Source organism: Salmo trutta, chromosome 5 (genome assembly GCF_901001165.1).
Source record: "Salmo trutta chromosome 5, fSalTru1.1, whole genome shotgun sequence".
NCBI lineage: Eukaryota > Metazoa > Chordata > Actinopteri > Salmoniformes > Salmonidae > Salmo > Salmo trutta.
Window position 1 is genome coordinate 46,595,415 of NC_042961.1, and position 22,462 is coordinate 46,617,876.

Consider the following 22,462-nt stretch of genomic DNA (forward strand, 5'->3'; position numbering starts at 1 on the left):
CTTCACAGGAGAGTTTGCATCTTTTCTTTTGACCCCACCTTTGTACACTGACATGTTACAAGGTTGTTAGTAATACTTTAAATCTCAACACATATCAAAATAACACATTTCGAAGGAATTGGAGGTGAGCTGAGAAATCAAGCTTGCATCGCTCCCACTTTTTCTCCCCATTTTCGTGGTATCCATTTGGTAGTTACAGTCTTGTCTCATCGCTGCAACTCCCATACGGACTCGGAAGAGGAAACGGTCGAGAGCCATGCGTCCTCCGAAACACAACCCAACCAATGCCCACTTTACCCGGAAGCCAGCCGCACCAATGTGTTGGAGGGAACATCGCACACCTGCCTATCGTGTCAGTGTGCACTGCGCCAGGCTCGCCACAGGAGTCGCTAGTGCGCGATGGGACAAGGACATCCCTGCCGGCCAATCCCTCCCGTAACCCACAGCACAGCTAGCACTGTGCCACTCGGGAGGCCCCCCTCAATGTTCTTACAGTGTTAGTACTATGTTCCTAGAATGATAAAATCAGTTTTGAACAGTCCAAGGAGGTTTCTTTCATGTGTAAATGTTGTCTTACCGTTAAGGAATTGTGTTGTACAACAGTTTTAGAAAATTTGAAATAATGATTGGAATAGTAAATTATTATTATTATTGTTGTGCAAAGGGCTTATTATGTGGTCTTGGATCCATTTAGCTGTCAAACAGCAATGTTGGGTAATGTATACACAGCTCAGACATGGCACTCTACCATGTTTAGAAATTACATTCATGAACGCTTCAAAGGTCACACTTGTCATGTGGGACCTATATGATTCCCCTGATCACTGAAGTATTGTTCTGAGAAATGGGCTGCAATATGCTTCCTCCAATGACAATAAATCCATTTAGTATAACAGTAACCAGCTAGGCATACACACGTGGTTGCTATTCCCAATGACATTTAATAAATATGTAGCCCGTTTTCTTTTCTCTCTGTTTTCCGACAAATGGTCATGTTTTAAAATGCAGCCGAGCCATTGTCTGTTCAGCTTGACAAATAGTCGGGTGCTAAGATATTCATAGATTTTTTTTACAGAGTGGAAAAGTTTTCTGAGGCCAGGAGACGCCAAAGTAAAAAAAAACGAGAGAATCTTAAACCTTACCAGGGGTCTGACCTGTCAAGCCAACCTATTTATTTACAGTGCTGAGTTCCTCATTACACAAATGGGTTTGTCCCTCCGCTTACCACTGAGTACAATTTCTCAAGTGTAATGTTTTTCGGATTGCACTAATTAGGGGCTGCTCTATGCTGTTCCATTAATTGCCTGTTAGTTTGAGGATCCGCAGGATTTCTTTTTGATTTTAATACGTTTGGTTTTTCCGTGGAATAAAGTGTACACCCTAAAGTGGATTTGTGTTCTGGTGCCACTACAAATTAGTAAAACAATGCGGCAGCCATTTCAAATGAGTGCCAACACCTCTGTCTGCATGCTAATCGCTTAACTTGCTTCTTTTTAGTGTTCTGTACAGTACATGAGTATGGGAATACACATCTCTTTACAAGAACCAATATACAGCACGTCTCTTTTGCAAGACTCAAAGTGGACTCTGAGGAAAACTAAAATAGAAACAATAAAGGCTATAAAAGTTTCTTGGTAAAAAATGTACCCCTCCCAAATTAATTTATGTTGGGATTAGGCACCATCCAATAGCATCATTAAAGTAAAAAACAGGGTAGTAAGCTGCTGTCTGTGGCAGTAAACACTTGTAAAACATTTTTTAAGATGGCCTCCCACAAAGGAGAAATAAGTTTAGCCCTTTGGATCGATTGTTTACACTCCCCACTGTGCTGGGGAATCACATATCATAGAAAAAAATGGTGTGTATAGGGCATTGAAATGTATGATGGATAGAGCCTATAGCAGTTCTTTCCAACCCTGTTCCTGTAGAACTACTGTACCTTCCTGTAGGTTTTCAATCCAACCCCAGTCGTAACTAACCTGATTCAGCTGATCAACCAGCTATTTAGTAGAATCAGATGCACTAGGCTTAGAGTTAAATATCTTCAGGATGGTAGCTCTCCAGGAACAGGGTTGGAGAGTCCTGGGCCCTGTTTCGCCAAATCTTCTTTAGGATAAGTTCATTGTTAGAACTGTATGATCCTATAGTTCTAACAATGAACATAGCCTTAAGATGCTTCTGGGAAACCGGGGCCAGGCTTATAGCATACAGAATGATACGTTCATTTTGCTCGAGGCTGTTTCTATATACACTACCGTTCAAAAGTTTGGGGTCACTTAGAAATGTCCTTGTTTTTGAAAGAAAATTGTCCATTAAAATAACATCAAAATGATCAGAAATACAGTGTAGACATTGTTAATGTTGTAAATGACTATTGTAGCTGGAAACGGCAGATTTTTTTAATGGAATATCTACATAGGCGTACAGAGGCCCATTATCAGCAACCATCACTCCTGTGTTCCAATGGCACGTTGCGTCAGCTAATCCAAATGTATCATTATAAAAGGCTTATTGATCATGAGAAAACACTTTTGCAATTATGTTAGTACAGCTGAAAACTTTTGTTCTGATTAAAGAAGCAAGAAAACAGTAAAGTAGCGAGGCTACATACAGACACCGGTTAGTCAGGCTGATTGAGGTAGTATGTACATGTAGATATGGTTAAAGTGACTATGCATGTATGATGAACAGAGAGTGGCAGTAGCGTAAAAGAGGGGTTGGCGGGTGGTGGGTGGGACACAATGCAGATAGCCTGGTTAGCCAATGTGCGGGAGCACTGGTTGGTCGGCCCAATTGACCATTGATTGCCCTTAGTTGGATGTAGAAGTTGCAGTAGAGCACTGTTTGTAGATGTTCATGTGAATTTGTGTGTGTATGTGTGTGTCTGCACAAATATTATGTTTGTATCTGTGTGTGAGTGATGAAAGGAATATTGTATGGCTTTCACTTAAGAGAAAGTCCTGTTTGAATAACATTCTGGAGAGTTCTATTTGAATGTTGGAAGCGGTGCAGTCTAAGTGAGTGATGTGTGTGTTAGCCACGATAGGTAGGCGTGTGACTGTGTGTGTGTAAGTGTGCAGAGTAAAATGTATGTGTGTGTGTGAGAGAGAGTCTTATTTCTGCACTGTGCGGAACTCAAATGTATTAAATTTGCCAGGTATGATGAGGGGCTGACTAGAGGCTCCGAGCAATTACTTGGCTGCAGCTCCCTGTGTAAAATATGGATTCAGTTCATCCCTGCCACCATTGTGTGACAAATCAGACACCTTTGGTAAGAATATGATGGTATGTCACAGATTTGGGGGAGATAAATATTAATATGAATACGAATGTGTGGAAGAGATTCATCCTGATATCAATATTTATTGAACGGAGAGCTCTAAGCCATGTGACACTGTGTACTGCCTGTCTAAGCGATATGATTATAGGAAATTACGTGTGGTCAGGGGAAACAGCTGGCCGGAGTGAGGGCGGCCATTAGCACTCGACAGAGTTTCCCCGGAGCACCTTAGAAGGGATGGCCGCAAGGCAAAAGACTAACATTTATCGCACATCCTGCACTCAAAATTTCCACAAGTCTTATAGGTAGCCAGCGGTTAAGGGAGCACTGTGATAGAAGAGGTGGAAGAGGCTTTTGAGTCGAGATGACGAGTCAAGTATAGACCTACGCACCTGAGCCCAGACAGACGGACCAAAAGACACACATAAAAGTACAGACAGTTAGACAAAGACACAGCGACACATAGAGGCAGACAGAAACAGAGACACAGATATAGAGACATGTACAGTAGGCAGGCAGACAGACAAATATAGGCAGGCAAGCGGACAGACATACCGATAAACAGAGACGCTTTACAGGACAGACAGACATCCTCACACCCTACAGAACACAAACAAGTGGTGGTTTCAGCACCATGCTATTCCCTCAGATCTATCGTCCTGTGTAACCTACACAGCGCTCCAACCGACCTGGCAATATTCACATTGGCAGATTGGATAAATTAATAATGATCCCACTGCAGCTGAGCATATTGACTTGTTTTCTCCCTCAGTGTTGAGCACTCCTGGCTCCCAACTCCTACTGTGTGTATTCAGCTGTGCTGGACTGCTATATAAATATCTTGCTCCCTTCCTTCCTCTCTCCCCAGCCATTGTGTTATTAGCTACACATTAATGGAGTCGTTCGACACAAAATAATTGAGTCTTTGAAGTGTCGTAATTGCAATAAATCCTCCGCGTAGTGAAAAGTGTAAACTTGACCGGTTGTCAGATCGCCTCCTACTTCCATTATTAAGCATGTGAAGACTACCGTTTATTTTCTCAGCAGTGGCGTGAGGGTTTGATGTGATTTCTGGAATCTATGGACTCTATTTGTACCCATAGTGGTCCACTATAGGGAATAGGGTGCCATTTAGGATGCAGGATAAATCTTCTGTTTCTAACCATGAAACACAACAGATTAACAAACTTTTATTTTGATGGTAACTTTGATTGTAACAGATGGATTAAATGTGGTCCGCAAATGTGATGCCAACATAAAATGTTTTTCGTTTTTTTACGTCTATTATCATCAAGACATTATTAATTTATCTTATGTTATATTTGGTGGTTTGGTCCAAGTACTCATTCAGACAGATGTCTGTCCAATTTTTATCTGTTGCTTTTCTCAATTTCTAAGTCGCTAACAGGTGTATTTACACATGTTTTTTGAAGGAACAATAGATGTTTCTCTCTCACCAGGTGCCTTCTGCAAAGTACTGATTGACACTCTTGAGGCAACTCCTGGCCTACGTATTGTTTGGAGGACATTTCGGCCCCTGATCCAAGGGAAGATCCTCTACACCCCTGACACACCTGCAACTAGACTAATGGTGAAAGAGGTAAAACAAAGGAGAAACTCATATTGTATGCACATCACATGTCTGCCAGGGTTGGTGTCAATTTGAATTGAAGTCAGTCAATTAGACTGAAAGGAAATGGATGTCTGCAAGAATGTGGACTCTGTGATCCCAACACTCATAACAGTGTTGGGGACATTGACTTTGGGTGCCTATGTAAATAGCTTGAATAATTAAAACGTTTGCGATTGTATCTAATTGCATATTTTCACTTCACGAATCATACCAAGACGAGGCATTTAGATTAGCTGGTAAATCAAAACGTGATGATAGACGCTATGAACCCCTCTCCAGAAACCGCAAAGAAAGAGCCAGGGAGAGGAAATAGGGAACACACTCGGGATATGATCTATTTTTCATGACGTTTCTCCCATAATTAACATCATTTTGAAACTGCATAAACAAAACAAACCAATGGTGAGAAGCTGTAGGGAATTGGATGTGAAGAATATCTAGTAAGATAATGGCTGAGTAGATCCACCGACTTCACAGCGAGTGGCTCGGTCTTGCCATAGGGGCCCGTCTTCACACTCCTAGCAGCCCAATTGTTTACATCTCAGTGCTTGGGTGTAAATAACCCTGTTTACATTAGTCACAACGGGGGTAGAAATCAAATCAGTCTCCCCGGGGGATAGGTGAAAATACGAAGACGCAGTGTGTTCTCAAGGTCAGATTGGCTGCGAAATAAATTTGATAGCACAGTGTGAATGCCTTCAAATGGAGTAGGGTTAGAGATGGAATTTTCCATATTTTAATCACCACACTGTATCTCTCTTTCTTGTTTCAGGCAAATAGTACTTTCAACGCATTGGCCATGTTGAAAGAGTTGTTGGAAGCTTGGGAGGATTTTGAACCACGTGGTCGGAACTACTTTCAAAATGGCCCCCAAGTCAGTGCACTGCGGGTAAGATGTATGACTCATTCAACAGAAACATGGAAACCTGATGTACTACACCAGAGAGCTGATTTACATGTGACAGATGTTAGACAAGGATGAATGACTTGTCATACATGAGTATCACTGTCTTATCTATGGTGATTTTATCTAATGTTAATGTAAGTGAGAAAATAAAAATAACAGTTGGTTTTATGTGTTAAATCCAGTTGAAAAGAGCTTTAATGTCAATATACATCTGTGGAGGCTCCTCAGAGGAAGAAGGGGAGGACCATCCTCCTCAGTGAATTTCATATTTTTTTAAAGTAGTGAAACATTAAAAATTGATCCTTTTTAGATAAGACTATACTAAATATATTCACGTCACCAAATAATTGGTTTAACCACTGTTTTGCAATGAAGGTCTACAGTAGTCTCAACAGCACTCTGTAGGGTAGCATCATGGTGTAGCCGGAGGACAGCTAGTTTCCATCCTCCTCTGGGTACATTGACTTACAAAATACAATACAAAACCAAGGACGCTCGTGGTTCTCACCCCCTTCCATAGACTTACACAGTAATTATGAGGACATCCTCCACCCTACCAGAGCTCTTGCAGCATGAACTGACATGTTGTCCACCCAATCAAAGGATCAGAGAATTAATCTAATACTGAAAGCATAAGCTACAGCTTGCTAGTATTCCAGTGCATAACATGTGAGTACTTAACTAGCGAATGTTTAGCCTACTCAAACACCCGGCTCAAACAGAGAGGGATGCTATGTTAGCTAGCTGGCTATGGCTATCAAACACTGGAACTCTTCCAAGTCAAGGTAAGCTTTTGGTTTCATTAATTTATTGCAACCAATGCCCGCCAGTGTAACTGCTAAACTGCTTGCTGACTGACTGTATTACATGATTGTAGCGGATTTACTAACACGTTAGTTCTAGTAGCTACGTTGACTATGACGTTAGCTAATATGGTGACAACAATGTAGGCTGTGTTTAGCAGTTATGATATGAAGGATTGGCTTGGAAAGTTTTTTTTCACCTGGTCACAGGCAGCTGATGTGTTGTGCACTGAAGTCCACAAGCGAAGGGAAAAGGTGAGAGGAGGAGAGTGTAGATGCAAAAAATAATTATTCAATGATCAAAGGGATCATGTTTGTATGTGGCTGCTATGGAATTGAACAGTGTTTACGTGTGATCGGGGGTGTATTCATTCCGCCGATTCTGTTGAAATCTGTTTCTTAAACGGAAGCAAATGGACCAAAATGGGGATAAACATACCTGAATTTAACCAATAAAAACTCTTGTTTTCAACTGTTGGACTAATGATTACACTCTAGATCAGCTAGATGCAGGCATGTGTGCAAGGCGGTTTTGAATGTGTCAATGTCTGTTACCTTGATGACTCAAATTTATCTCGACCTGTGCACCTACGTTGTAAACTTTCATTCATGAGCTAGGTCCTAGCAACTTCATGATAGGTATAGGGAAAATGTGAGTATCGTGTTGTAGCCTAGACCTATCGATGTTACATTGATCTGCCTGAATGGAATATGAATGGCAGTCATCCAATATGCTGTAGTAAAAATAAGGCCATGCTCATAAAAAAATTATCGTCCTCCCTCATCTTAAAACTTCTTCAGGATCGGTGGGTCCCCTGCAGTATGTTGAGCTAACATAGGTTAATGCAATTAGCATGAGGTTGTAAGTGACAAGAACATTTCCCAGGACATAGACATATCTGATATTGGCAGAAAGCTTCAATTCTTATTAATCTAACTGCACTGTTCAATTTACAGTAGCTACTACAGTGAAAGAATGCCATGCTATTGTTTGATATACATATGGCCTTTCTCTTGCATTTCAAAGATGGTGGTACAAAAAAATACAGAAGACGGTTGGTTTTCTCTTTGTATTATCTTCTACCAGATATAATATGTTATATTCTCCTACATTCCTTTCACATTTTCACAAACTTAAGTGTTTCCTTTCAAATGGTATCACGAATATGCATATCCTTGTTTCAGGGCCTGAGCTTCAAGCAGTTAGATTTGGGTATGTCATTTAAGGCGAAAATTGAAAAAAAGTAGCGGATCCTTAAGAGGTTTCTAAACTGCACCAACCGCCACTGATATACAGTGTGTTCATAATGTATTCAGACCACCTGACCTTTTCCACATTTTTTTACGTTACAGCCTTATTGTAAAATTGATTAAATTGTATTTGTACCCCATAATGACAAGCAAAACTGGTTTTTAGAAATGTTAGCAAATGTATATAAAAAAAGGAAATATCACGTTTACATAAGTATTCAAACCCTTTACTCAGTACTTTGTTGAAGCACCTTTGGCAGCGATTACAACCTTGAGTCTTCTTGAGTATGACGCTACAAGCTTTGCACACCTGTTTTTGGGGAGTTTCTCCCATTCTTCTCTGCAGATCCTCTCAAGCTCTGTCAGGTTGGATGGGGAGCGTCGCAGCACAGCTTTTTTCAGGTCTCTCCAGAGATTCTTGATTGGGTTCAAGTCTGGGCTCTGGCTGGGCCACTCAAGAACATTCAGAGACTTGTCCCAAAGACACTCCTGTGTTGTCTTGGCTGTGTGCTTAGGGTCATTGTCCTGTTGGAAGGTGAACCTTCACTCCAGTCTGAGGTCCTGAGTGCTCTGGAGCATGTTATTATCAAAGATCTCCCTGTACTTTGCTCCATTTATCTTTCCCTCGATCCTGACTAGTCTCTGAGTCCCTCCAGCTGTAAAACATCCCCACAGCATGATGCGGCCACCACCATGCTTCACCGTAGGGATGGTGCCAGGTTTCCTCCAGACGTGACACTTGGCATTCAGGCCAAAGCAAACTCCAAGCAGGCTGTTATGTGCCTTTTATTGAAGAGTGGCTTCCGTCTGGCCACTGTACCATAAAGGCCTGATTGGTGAAGTGCTGCAGAGATGGTTGTCCTTCTGGAAGGTTCTCCAATCTCCACAGAGGAACTCTGGAGCTCTGTCAGAGTGACCATCCGGCTCTTTGTTACCTCGCTCACCAAGGCCCTTCTCCCCCGATTGTTCATTTTGGCTGGGAGGCCAGCTCTTGGAAGAGTCTTGGTGGTTCCGAACTTCTTCCATTTAAGAATGATGAATACCACTTTGTTCTTGGGGACCTTCAATGCTGCAGAATTTGTTTTGTACACTTCTCCAGATCTGTTGCCTCAACACAATCCTGTCTCGGAGCTCTACGGATAATTAATTTGACCTCATGGCTTTGTTTTAGCTCTGACAAACGCTGTCAACTGTGGGACGTTATATAGAGAGGTGTTTGCCTTTCCAAATCATGTCCAATCAATTGAATTTGCCACAGGTGGACACCAAACAAGTTGTAGAAACATCTTAAGGATGATCAATATAAACAGGATGCACATGAACTCAATTTCGAGTCTTATGGAAAAGGGTCTGAATACTTTCCATTATTTTTATTTGCAAAACAATCAATATTTGCAAAACAAACCTGTTTTCCCTTTGTCATTATGGGGTATTGTGTGCAGATTGATGAGGATTATTGTCACGGGTGTCGTTGTGTAGAGATGACCAAGGCGCAGCGGGTTGCGTGCTCATCATTATAATTTATTAAGTAAATGTGAACACGGGAAAAACAATAAACAAAAGAACGACAGAAGGCAGTTTAACAGGCTATACTTACAACAGCAGTGCTAAAGACAGCTACCTATATATAGGACTCTCAATCAGAGGAAAATAGAAACACCTGAACTAGACAGAACGTAGACAGAACGTAGAAAATGCAACCTAGAACATACCCAACACCCAGAACTAATAAATCACACACCCTAAACACAACCAACCACCCCGAACAAACCAAAACAAATACCCTCTGCCACGTCCTGACCAAACTACAATACAAATAATACCTAAACTGGTCAGGATGTGACAATTATATATATATTTTAATCCATTTTAGAATAAGGCTGTAACGTAACAAAATGTGGAAAAAGGGAAGGGGTCTGAATCCTTTCCAAATGCACTGTACATCAGTCGGAATTTTGAATGACATACACAAGCCATTCCACTAGGGATATTTACCAACCTTTATCTCTCAAAAGTAGAGTCCTACACTTCCTCCCACCAGAATATATATAACATTTTTAACACAAATTCAGCTGAAAATGTCACGTTCGTTTGTAGAAACAGACCAAGGCGCAGCGTGAGTAGCGTCCCACATAATTTATTAATAGTGAAACTTAACAAAATACAAAAACAATAAAGAATTAACAAAACGTGACGACAATGCAACTACACATAAACACAATATCCCATAACCCACAAGTGGAAAACATGCTACTTAAGTATGATCCCCAATTAGAGACAACGATTACCAGCTGCCTCTAATTGGGAATCATACACAATCACCAACATAGAAAAACAAACCTAGAACCCCACATAGAAATAATAAACTAGACTAACCCCCCAGTCACGCCCTGACCTACTCTACCATAGAAAATAAAAGCTTTCTATGGTCAGGACGTGACAGAAAAATATAGCTACATATCAGGTTTATCGATATGGAAAAAATAAAGTAATTATGGGTAAGTGCTGGATAATTTTCACCCCGGCAGTCAGGGAAGAGGATTAGCTTGGAATGAAGAGATGGAGAGCTCACACACCTTTCCTTTCCCTTCCCAGAAACCCCCTCTCTCTCCTTCCCCTTCCCTTGAAGCAGACATTACTCCCGTGTCACCTGAAATGAGCTTATGGGCAGCTAGGGAAGAGCGTAGCCGAGCACTCCATGTAGCCAGGTTATTCATTACCCCAGCCCTAACCTTTACACAAATGGACCCTGCAATTCTCCTTTGTCTTCATTTTCTCCCTCCGAGCAGCAGGCATCAGAACTGGTAGTTCCATGGTGTCATCTTCTCCAGAGGTCTCTCAAGGTTTTAGCAACTTTCTACATTGATGGCGGCAATTACAGCACAGTTGAGTTATCAGCCGAGCTGAAGAGAGAAATCTCTTAAATCCCAAATAAACCCCTAGCCCCCACTGATGGGATCTAGGAGGATTGGATAGGCATAAGCAATATGGTGACAATTCCACCTCATAGACATAGATAGACAACTGCTGTGACCAAAAGCCATTTTAGCATGGGCAGTGCTATTGAGGACTTGCATCATTTTGAAGGCAGGTTTACGTTTATTGTCATGGATCTTGTCCTGGAGGCAGAGCTGAGCGATTTCCGCTAATGGGCCAGCTGCAAGGTGAAAATTGTCTACATTGTAAAAAGTAATTTAATTTCAGGTTAGGCATTAGGGTTAGCAGTGTGGGTAAGTTTAATGTTAGGGTTAGGTTTAAAATCAGCTTTTACGACTTTGTGGCTGTGCCATCTAGTGCTCACTCTGCAGAGCTGCCTCCAGGGTAAGATTAATGACAATAAATGCCAACCGGCATGTTGAAGTAGTCAACTGGGTGTGACTCCCTATGGGTTAAGGAAGGATCACTTAATTCCATCCAGGTTATCAGGATGGATCAACCAATGAATTATACTCGTGAGCAAACATTCCACAACTGCAAGTTGTCTTTATACCTGTTCAAACAAGACAGTATGCACCCTTTCAGTTTGTTAACCAACTCATAGAAGTTGTAAAATAAGAAAATGGACTACTTAAAAATGGAGATGGTCTTTATGGCGCTACCCGTGCGCTCACAGATGCCTTAGTGGAACAGATACAAAGAAGAGTCCTCTAACTAGCTCTATGTTCCACCTTGACTATCAGAGGGCAAGATGGATTTACTACCATTTTCCCTATACCCATTCAATCCTCTCAGATCTATGCTAGTGCATAGGGGAGAGGGGATAGCTCTGATTTTATGGAATGGCTTGAAGGACCCAGAAAGCAGTATTCTCAAACACTACTCTGTGTAAAAATAATTACTTGTGTTGCCAACAGGTAATCGTATGGGTTTACATCTGTTCATATAGCATTCTATTACAGTAAAAGGGGCAGCAGGGTAGCCTAGTGGTTAGAGCGTTGGGCTAGTAACCTGAAGGTTGCAAGTTCAAATCCCTGAGCTGACAAGGTACAAATCTGTCGTTCTGCCCCTGAACAAGGCAGTTAACCCACTGTTCCTAGGCCGTCATTGAAAATAAGAATTTGTTATTAACTGATTTGCCTAGTTAAATAAAGATAAAAATACATTTAAAAAGGTTGGTTGCCATTTACTTGATGCCAAACCAGTGACCATCTAGGAAAATGTCAAGCAGGAATTATTATTAGAATGACCCTATGTTGGAAAATGGTAAGAGGGCTGGTTTGAGTTTTCATTGCCGTCGGGAGCCGACCATTTCCATCCTTTTAAAAGGCCAGGGGAAATGTGGGGAAAACAGGGGAACATGTATTTATTTGCTCGAAGACCTCATGTCGGATAATGTAATTTGACACTTGGACGCCGGGGTTAAACGGCATTTCTGCAACAATCCGTCCCAAATGCCACTGAACGTTAGTAGTAGTACAACATATATACCATGTTTAGCCACAGACACATTGGCAATGTATAATCAATAGAATTTCAGTGACCCTTTACAAATATTCTTAACTCTAAAGTAAAAAACGGCATATTGTTTACAATATATTTCTGTATGTACATCTTGAAACGAAATTAATTATTCCACTCTTACTATCACAGATATATGGTTAAACCTGATGTTTTTAATGGTCAGGAGCAGCATGGACGTTTGACACTTTGACCTCATGTTAAACATTCCAAAGTGTTTACTTACAAACGCCACTGAACACATTGGTCAGAATATGTTTGAGGCAGAAAGAGAGAGACAGAGAGAGAGAGAGAGAGAGACAGAGAATTTCAGCCTGTTTTGCCACACTACATTATCAGCAGACCATGTTCAGTTATGCAATACAACACCACTATTATCGTGTTATTACACGGTTGCAATTTCATGGTTGCGAGCATACTGTATGCACCCTACAGATCACACTGAGGGGAGCAGTCCCAGACAGATGGAAATTGTACATCCCAAATGGCACCCTAAACTCTTTATAGTGCACTACTTTTGATCTGGGCCCATAGGGATCAGGTCAAAAGTAGTGCACTATATAAGGAATAGGGTGCCATTTGGGATGCAAGTAATGTATTTTCACCAAACCTGTACCAGGGAACGTACAGAACCTGAGTAGGAAGCTATTATGTAAGGCTCCCATTGTTCTACACTACAGGGATGGGTGGCCATTCATTTTTGAAACTGCACACATACTGTAGGGAGGCTGTAACAGCAACACCATTTGCATTTAGATTAGCATATCTCTTCCTTAACTCTTTGAGTGCCGAGTGAAATCATGGAATGAGGCTTAAGCCGAGCTGACAGTTAAGACACCTGGTGCTTATCACACTGGGGTGAGGGCTGGGGAAGGAGGAAGGAGACAGTCACAGGAAGCACACAGTGTGTGTATGTGTGTGTGTGAGTGTGGGAATGTACGCTTGTTTGTGCACATGCCTGAGTGTGTCTGCGTATGTGCCTGCGACTCTACATGTGTGAATGTGCATGGTCATGAAAAAGGTGGGTGTAAATTCCCAAGCCTGCAATACAACAGTGCCATCTAGCTTAATGTTTCTAATTAATTCTCTCACAGAGGAAAAACTAGGTCCTAAGGATCTGCAGTGCTGCAGGTCTCCAATTAGCTTCCAATGCATTCATTTCTCAGTGCATTGATTGTTTTATAATCTGATGAGTGTAAATTACCCACACAACCCCTTTTCTCTGCTTTTCAAATCAGGCCTTTCTAGATAACCCGGTGTTTGCAACCGCACTCAGCCACGGGCTCAAAGGCACAAGATGGACGGAAGAACTGCTCGCCAACTTCCTGTACAACAGGCCCCCCGAGGACCGCCCCGCGGGTATGCCGCCGAATGACTGGCGCGACGTGTTCAACGCCACCAGCCAAATCCTGGACCTCCTGAAGAAGTTCATTGGGGTTTGTTAATTCTCTTCACATTGGCAAATGTTATTTGATACTTCCCCCCCCCCCTTTTACAAAATACACTGACATTTTGGAGTGTGTTTATGTATCCTCCCACTGGGCACAGACAGTCAATTCAACATTTATTCCACATTGGGTCAATGTAATTCCATTGAAATGAGGTGGAAACAACGTTGATTCAACCATTGTGTGCCCAGTTGTCTAGCTCTAATATATGAGTAAAAACGTTCAACATCGTGTGTGCGTTCACAAATATAATAGTTAAATTCTTCGCCCCCAACAGCACAAGTTGTCGTTTGATTGGGTGAATACAAAGCTAGACTGCCAATTGTTACGGTATATACAAAGGTCCATATCAATTGACAACTTTGACAACATTCCGAAAATACCAACTGTACTGCTGTGGTAATAAAATGGATTGTTATAAGCCTCCACGGACACACATTTCAGCTAACATAACAACACAAGACACAGCGCTATCTTTACACATACTGTTGTGACATGCAGACAGTTGGGTGAACATTGACGTATTGATCCGTTTGGTGGTTTGCAGCGATACACTACTTTCCCTGTTGCTATGTAGCCACACGTGTAGACTACAGACATTTTATCATCCCCCTCAATGCTAATACCTGGGAGATGACATCTAAGCCTCCTGGGGTTTAACCACATGGGGCGAAAGAATTCCAAAAGTAATGCAATCCATTTTCGTTCCTGATGTAATTCCATATCTCAAAATGGATGCCGGGATGATGTTTACTCGTCAATCATTTACCTTTTCCTTGTCGCATAGGCTCAACGCATGCTGAGCGTGGACAGGGGGGAGAAAATGTGAAATGTGCTCTCTTTCTCTGTCTCTCTCTTTCTCTCTCCCTACCTCTTTCCCCCCGCACTCCTATGTTTGCTCTCTCTCTCTCTCCCTCTCCCCCGCTCTCTCACATTCGCTCTCTTTCTCTCTCCCTCACTCTCTTCCTCTCTCTCCCTTTTTCTCTCCCCCTCTCTCTACCCTTCCCCCTCTCTCCCTGCTGTTTTATTTTTGCTCTCTCTCTCTCTTTTCCATTTGAATTTCTCTCAAGGTATAAAAAATGTAATCAGTATATTAATCAAAGGCTCATGTAGTCAATACATGTCAAGTTGAGGAAGCATGGCAACATTTAACTATAAATCAACATTTCTGGTCTTTCAGGTCCTTCAAACTCAAGAAGACATATGACTAGTAATACAACATTGATTCTTTATACTTTTTGAAAATGAAATGTCAAATTGGTTGGACTCATTACATCCACAGAATTTACTAATACAATATGAATTTTATTAATACACAAATTGTAGCTAATCATTGACCAGAGGACACGTTTGGTTGTGAAAGATGTTTACTGGGTGCCTACATAAGCTATTTCCTGAAGTGGTCCATAGATAGATTAACTGAAGTGAGTAGAAACACTTGATTTGTACTCTGTTATCATCTATAATGCAGACGGCTAGTCCTCCCCAGCGAATATGCTGGCACATGGCTAAAAACATATCATTATCATATACAATATATAAATATACACTGAGTGTACAAAACATTGTGAACACCTGCTCTTTCCATGAAATACCGTGCCTTCTAAAAGGATTCATACCCCTTAACTTAGTCCACATTTGGTTGTGTTACAGTATGAATTCAAAATTGATTAAATCAATTGTTTTATCACCCATTTACAAACAATATTCGTAAGGACGAAATGAAAAAATATTTTTTTATAAAATGTTTCAAGTTTATTGAAAATGAAATACAGACATTTCTAATTTACACAAGTCTTCACACCCCTGAGTCAATATATGTTAGAATCACCTTTGGCAGCGATTACAGCTGTGAGTCTTTCTGGGTAAGTCTCTAAGATCTTCACACACCTGGATTGTGCAATATTTGCCCATTATTCTTTTTAAAATGCTTCAAGCTCTGTCAAGTTGATTGTTGATCATTGCTAGACAGACATAAATTGCCATAGATTTTCAAGACGATTTAAGTTAAAACTCTAACTAGGCCATTCAGGAACATTCAATGTCGTCTTGGTAAGCTACTCTCCCAGTGTTTGTTGGAAAGCAGACTGAACCAGTTTTTCCTCTAGGATTTTGACTGTGCTGATAGCTGTATTCCTTAAATGTTTTCCCTAAAAAGCTCCCTAGTCCTTGACAATGACATGGATACCCATAACATGAAGCAGCAACCACCATGCTTGAAAATATGAAGAGTGGTACTCAGTGTTATGTTTGGGACAAATCCACCACAACACAACGCTTTGTATTCAGGACCAAAAGTTCCTTTCTTTGACACATTTTTTGGAGTATTACTTAAGAGCATTGTTGCAAACAGGATGCATTTTTTTGAATATTTTTATTCTGTACAGGCTTCCTTCTTTTCACTCTGTCATTTAGGTTAGTATTGTGGAGTAACTACAATGTAATTGATCCATCCTCAGTTTTCTCCTATCACAGCCATTAAACTCAGTAACTGTTTTAAAGTCACCATTTGCCTCATGGTGAAATCCCTGAGCAGTTTCCTTCCTCTCCGGTAACTGAGTTAGGAAGTACGCTTGTATCTTTGTAGTGACTGGGTGTATTGATACGCCATCCAAAGTACAATGAATAACTTCACCATGCTCAAAGAGATATTCAATTTCTGCTTTTTTTATTACCCATCTACCAATAGGTGCCGTTATTTGCAAGGCATTGGAAAACCTCCCTCGTCTTTGAGGTTGGATCTCTTTTTGAAATTCTCAGCTCGACTGAGGGACCCTACAGATAATTGTGTGTGTGGGGTACAGAGTTGGGGTAGTCATTCAAAAATCATGTTAACCACTATTATTGAACACGGAATGAGTTAGTGAAGCTTATTATGCGATTTGTTAAGCACATTCTTACTCATGAACTTATATAGGCTTGCCTTATCAAAGGGGTTGAATAGTTATTGATTCAAGACAGCTCGGCTTTACAGATTTTATTAATACAAAAAAAAATCTACAAAATAAATTCCACTTTGACATTATAGGGTATTGTGTTTAGATCAGTGACACAAAATCTAAATGTAATCAATTTTAGATTCAGTCTGAAAAAGCAAAGGGGTGTGAATAGTTTCTGATAGCACTGTAGAATTGACCAGGTGAATCCAGGTGAAAGTTGTGATTCCTTATGGATTTCACCTGTTAAATCCACTTCAATCAGTGTAGATGAAGGGAAGGAGACAGGTTAAATAAATCGTTTTTAAGCCTTGAGACATGGATTATGTATGTGTTCCATTCAGAGGGTGAATGGACAAGAAAAAATATTTAAGTGCCTTTGAACCGGGTTTGGTAGTGCGTGCCAGGAGCACCGGTTTGAGTCAAGAACTGCAACGCTCAACAGTTTCCCGTGTGTATCAAGAATGTCCCACCATCCCAAGGACATCCAGACAACTTGACACAACTGTGGGAAGCATTGGAGTCAACATGGGCCAGCATCATTGTGGAACGCTTTTGACACCTTGTAGAGTCCATGCCCCGACGAATTGAGGCTGTTCTGAGGGCAAAAGGGGGGCATGCAACTCAAGGTGTCCTTAATGTTTTGTACAGTCAGTCCATGCTAATGTCCTCCCGCAGCTATCATCTATCAACGTACCCTCTACAACCATGACATCACTGTGTCTGCTACTACAGTGTTGCCTCACGCCCAAATAGCAACCTGTTACATTTATGGTGCAGTTCTTTTGACCAGGGCCCATAGGGCTCTTATCCAAAGTAGTGCACTATTTAGGAAATAGGGTGCCATTTCTGAGTCTAATAAAGGGCAGCGAGAGATTGGAGGTGGCAGCCTGTCACATTGTCAGTAGGTTAGTTCCTCAACCGTGAAAGTCCGATCATTGCTATCCAACTGCTTAGACTTAGCACCACCATATCCAGTGGTTGGGGAAAAGCACGACATGTTTGACATAGGGCCAATTTCCTCTAGATGCTGATTTTGGATCAGATTCACATTTTCCCAACTAATGGTTGAAGTTAGGATTGGGGGAGGAAGATGCTGATCTAGATATGGACCTAGCGTAAACTTCACCCCGGAGCTAGTAGGGTTAGGGTTTATCGAGGACAAAAATGTACTTACTATGACTGTGATAGAATATGTGGTTGTCTCACCTAGCAATCTTACGATTAATGCAATATCCTATTATAAGTTATTAAATGTAATAGGATTTTGATGGGTTGACTTAGAGCAGTGGGCTTGTGCTGAGTGGCTGCTTAGCCTGCTTCCTCAATGGATCACTACAGATTACAAGTGTAGATCCAAACTCTTAAGAGGACAAACTTTTTAATGCAGTTGACGTTTGACTCGGCAGCGTTCTTGTCGTAAGTCGTCACGGAGATGATGAACTAAGTGGGATATTGAAGAGTCTGTCAGGTCTCAATTGAAACATCAGCTTGATGAGCACACATACACAGTCCATGTCACAATTGTCTCTAAGCTTAAAATGTTTTCTTTAACCTGCCTCCTCCCCTTCATCTCCACTGATTTGAAGTGGATTTAACAAGTGACATCAATAAGGGATCACAGCTTTCACCTGGTCAGTCTGTGTCATTGAAAGAGCGGATGTTCTAAATGTTTTGTACATTCCGTGTATATGACAATGAAACACATGTATTTGTTTAAGCGATGCTGCCACATGGTTGGTCGTACAGTATATAAACAGTCTCATAGTTAATACATTGCAGGTAAGATGACACAATATATAATCCTACCTAATGCATTGCGAATAAACCAATGCATTAAAACCCTTTCCTGCAGTCAAATGACCTAGTGGCCTCATTGGTGGAATAAACATATATATTTTTTAAATGCTGGAAATCCGGTGTTTCTATGTAAAATAGTTTGGTTATATTTCAGCCTTCTGTGATGTATATAAAGTGTAGTATTGGGATGGAAACTCAAAATGGAATACATTTCAACTCCATATCTGACATGGTACAGGTGTCTTCTTCTTTGTAAGCCCATAACCATGTGTGTGAGATGTATACTTCTGTTTCAAAGTAGATTTAAGACTACCAAGAAACACTCTGTGTGACCCTGATTTAGCCCACTGCTGCAAAAGGCGAAACAAACCTGACATTTCCCTACATACAGGGGAGGCACAAACTGCCCAATAATCAAATAATGTCATGTACTGCATAACGTACAGCCAACAATGTGACATGCTGAATTTGGACACTCAATAACAACATAGGCAATTATATGCTGTCTGTGAAAATAGTGAAGGACCTTCTTTACTGAGAGAAAGTAACATAACAAGCCCGTGTGGTAGAGGTATGTGTGGACAGCTGTCAAGCCAGACTCACTCCCCAGATGGCTAGCTCATTACAGTCCATTGGAAACAAGGATAAAGCGAGTACCAGCCAGCTACCAAATCTGTATCTCAGTATGCCTCAGCCATACTCCATAACATATCCCTTGGCAGCTCTGCATCATTTGTAACTCCGCTGTTGTCCAGTCTATTGTTTTCAGTGTCAGTACCAAAACATATTTGTTCTACTGCACCATTCCTCAGGCATGTCTTATGTTGTGGTTACTGTTCATCGCTTCTTTTTGGATCGTGGTATTGCAGAAAGGCTATTTTCCCTTTTTATTTTATTATTGTCTTTTAGTGAGGAGCATTAATACAAATATGGTACGATTAAGCAATTAGGCCCGAGGGGGTGTGGTATATGGCCAATATACCACAGCTAAGGGCTGTTCATAAGCACGACTCAACGCGGAGTGCCTGGATACAGCTCTTTGCTATATTGGCCATATACTGTACCACAAACCCCCGAGGTGCCTTATTGCTATTATAAACTGGTTACCAATGTAATTAGAGCAGTAAAAATAAGTGTTTTGTCATACTCGTGGCATACGGTCTGATATACCACTGCCGTCAGCCAATAAGCATTCAGGGCTCGACCATCCAGTTTCTAATCATGTGTACATGTCTAAAATCTTACTGTCGGTACAGGAGAAAAAGGTTGTGTATGATATTGCGGAAGACCTAACATGAGTTCGTATGCCCTGTGCACTGAGGCACAAACTTGATTTGCACGCTCAACTCAGGTTTAAATCGAGTTACAAATCATGTAATTTCAAACATTGTGTACAACAATCTACCAAAGGTACTCTGATGTTGACTATTGTCGCTATGATACATAATGGGGAGTTGAAATGAGTTGAGTGTTGATTGAAGGACATTTAGTTTAGATAGGTAAGATTACTTTATTAGTCACATGCACAGGGTGGCAGATGTAATCGCAGGGTACTGTGAAATACTTGTGCTTCTAGCTCAAACAGGGCAGGTCAAATGTGGCCGGTGACTCTTTGCTTCTTAAAAGCCCAATATCTTGAAAACTTGACTGCTGACATGCAAAACATTTTGGGACTGTATCAACAGCGGACTAATGGAAAAAAATACCAAAAGATAGTTTGAGTGGAGTTTTCCTTTAAGATTAGTTTCTGAAGGTAATGGGACTCTATTGAGTTCAGTAGTGCAACTACATATTACAAAAATTATATGATTCTACTCTTTCAACCATGCAAATAAGTTTAATCATGTCTTTCATGGGCAGTACAGTTGGCCTTGAAGTCTCCATCTTTCAGAGTTGTTGGAAAGATGGGAGATGTGGCGAGTGGGCGTAATGGTTTTGGACATGTTCTTTCTGTGTAATATCTATGAAACACCCAGGGCTGGAATTGGTTGGCAACGGGTGGGAACTTTTAAAGGAATGGGTTCCCAAAGTGACATTTTCAGTAAGATTTGTGTCCTGAGATGAATGCATACCTAAAGCACTCTCCAGCGCTCTCTTTTCTCATCTTATATTAAAGTAATGATCTTGTTTAAGACACCTAGCAGTTTGTAAAGAATTAAGTAAACTTATTTTCTCTCTTTCTTGGTGTAACTTGTCTTTCAATGTTACAGTGCCTGGACCTGGATAAGTTTGAGGCTGTTGACAGTGAGGGACATCTCGTGGCTAGAGCCTTGGAGCTTCTAGAAAACGATACGTACTGGGCTGGTATAGTTTTCGAAGAACTCGACCCTGCCGCCAGCCACCCCCCTCCTTACGTCAAGTACAAGATCCGCTTGGACATTGATGAGGGGGAGAGTACCAATAAGATTAAAGAAAGGTAGGCACAGTGCACAGACTCTCCGCTGTCAGCCTGTTCTGTTTTAGTGCTAACGAGAAAACATTTGGCGACAGGGCCCGTATTCATAGTGTCTCAGAGGAGTGCTGATCCAGGATCAGGTCTCCCCGTCCATGTAATGTTATTCAAAATGACCTAAAAGGTGCAAAATATCCTAGATCAGCACTCCTACTGTGAGACACTTTATGAATACAAGCCGTGATGTTGCTTAGCCTTTTTGTTTTTTACCAGACAATTGAAGTATCTAAAGCAAATAGACATTTTCTTGCATATTTCTCTGCTATATCTCAGATGATTAATAGTAAGCATTCAGTGCCAATAAATGGATGATTCCATGTCACTCATGGGATAAATGTCATTACAAAAAATGTATATATTTTGGTGTAACATATAGCGGTTTCATCCATGATGTTTTCAGCCGCGGCTGTCTCTTAAACACTGACAGTCATGTGACGTGTGTCCTTTCAATTTAAAGGGGATGGTCTCCCGGGGCCCGTGACTCCGTCAACAACCTGCGCTATATATGGGGAGGCTTCGCCTATCTGCAGGACATGATGGACCACGGCATTATACGGTTGCACACGAACAAATCACAGCCGCTCGGCGTGTTTGCCCAGCAAATGCCGTATCCCTGCTACGTGGACGACGTGTGAGTACAAAAGCTTTTATCTGTCTGGCCCATGATTAGAGAGGGAAGAAGGCATTACCACAATAAAAATCTACTCACTCTGGGACTTGCCACTCACCGCCACCACAGGCTTGAGTAATGGCAGTTACTAAGCCCTCACAAATGTCCCTGTGGAAATGTTTTTTTGAAGCTACAGGGTATCTCTTCTTTTGTCTTTCGTCGTTGGCTACTGCTGTCTGGTACAGCCACAACTTAGGAAAACATAGAGGAGAGAATTGTTAGTATTGCAACTCTAACATGAACATTTGAGGTCCGTCAGGAGTTTTGAATTATGAATTTTGGCTAAGCTGAGGAAAAACAAACTTGTGGCAAGATGGAGAGACAACAACAAGACAGAGCAGAAGAAGTCTGAGCTATTGATTTACTCAAACCGCAGGCCTCCCAGGTCTTGAACATTATATACCCGAGCCAGTTTTCCCAAAAGCATCTTAAGGCTAAGTTCCTCGTTAGACTCTTCATAAGAGCATCATTGAATCTTTAGAGATGTGTTTCCCTAAACCATTGTTACTAAAGTTGCAGTTGAAAAGGTTTGTTATTTAACGATTGCATCAGACCACTCGTAGAACAGGTACTGTAATTGGGTCGAATTAGACGCCTCACAAGTCCTCAACTGGCAGCTTCATTAAATAGTACCCGCAAAACACCAGTCTCAACGTCATCAGTGAAGAGGCAAGTCCGGGATACTGGCCTTCTAGGTAGAGTTCCTCTGTCCAGTGTCTAAGTTTGCGGGTATTTAATGAAGCTGCCAGTTGAGGACTTGTGAGGTGTCTGTTTCTCAAACTAGACACACAATGTTCTTGTCCTGTTGCTCAGTTGTGCACCGG

General features: G+C 41.3%; 1 protein-coding gene across 2 annotated transcripts in view; it reads left to right on the plus strand.

The window, feature by feature from the left end:
* The window catches only part of LOC115194265 (ATP-binding cassette sub-family A member 1), a 220,755-nt gene that overhangs the window by 40,085 nt on the left and 158,208 nt on the right, over nucleotides 1-22,462 (plus strand). For both annotated transcript variants that reach the window (XM_029753857.1, XM_029753858.1), the window contains exons 10-14: nucleotides 4,741-4,880; nucleotides 5,686-5,802; nucleotides 13,571-13,768; nucleotides 20,727-20,932; nucleotides 21,426-21,599. In XM_029753857.1, coding sequence (XP_029609717.1) covers nucleotides 4,741-4,880; nucleotides 5,686-5,802; nucleotides 13,571-13,768; nucleotides 20,727-20,932; nucleotides 21,426-21,599 — 835 coding nt within the window. The remainder of the gene's footprint in view (nucleotides 1-4,740; nucleotides 4,881-5,685; nucleotides 5,803-13,570; nucleotides 13,769-20,726; nucleotides 20,933-21,425; nucleotides 21,600-22,462) is intronic.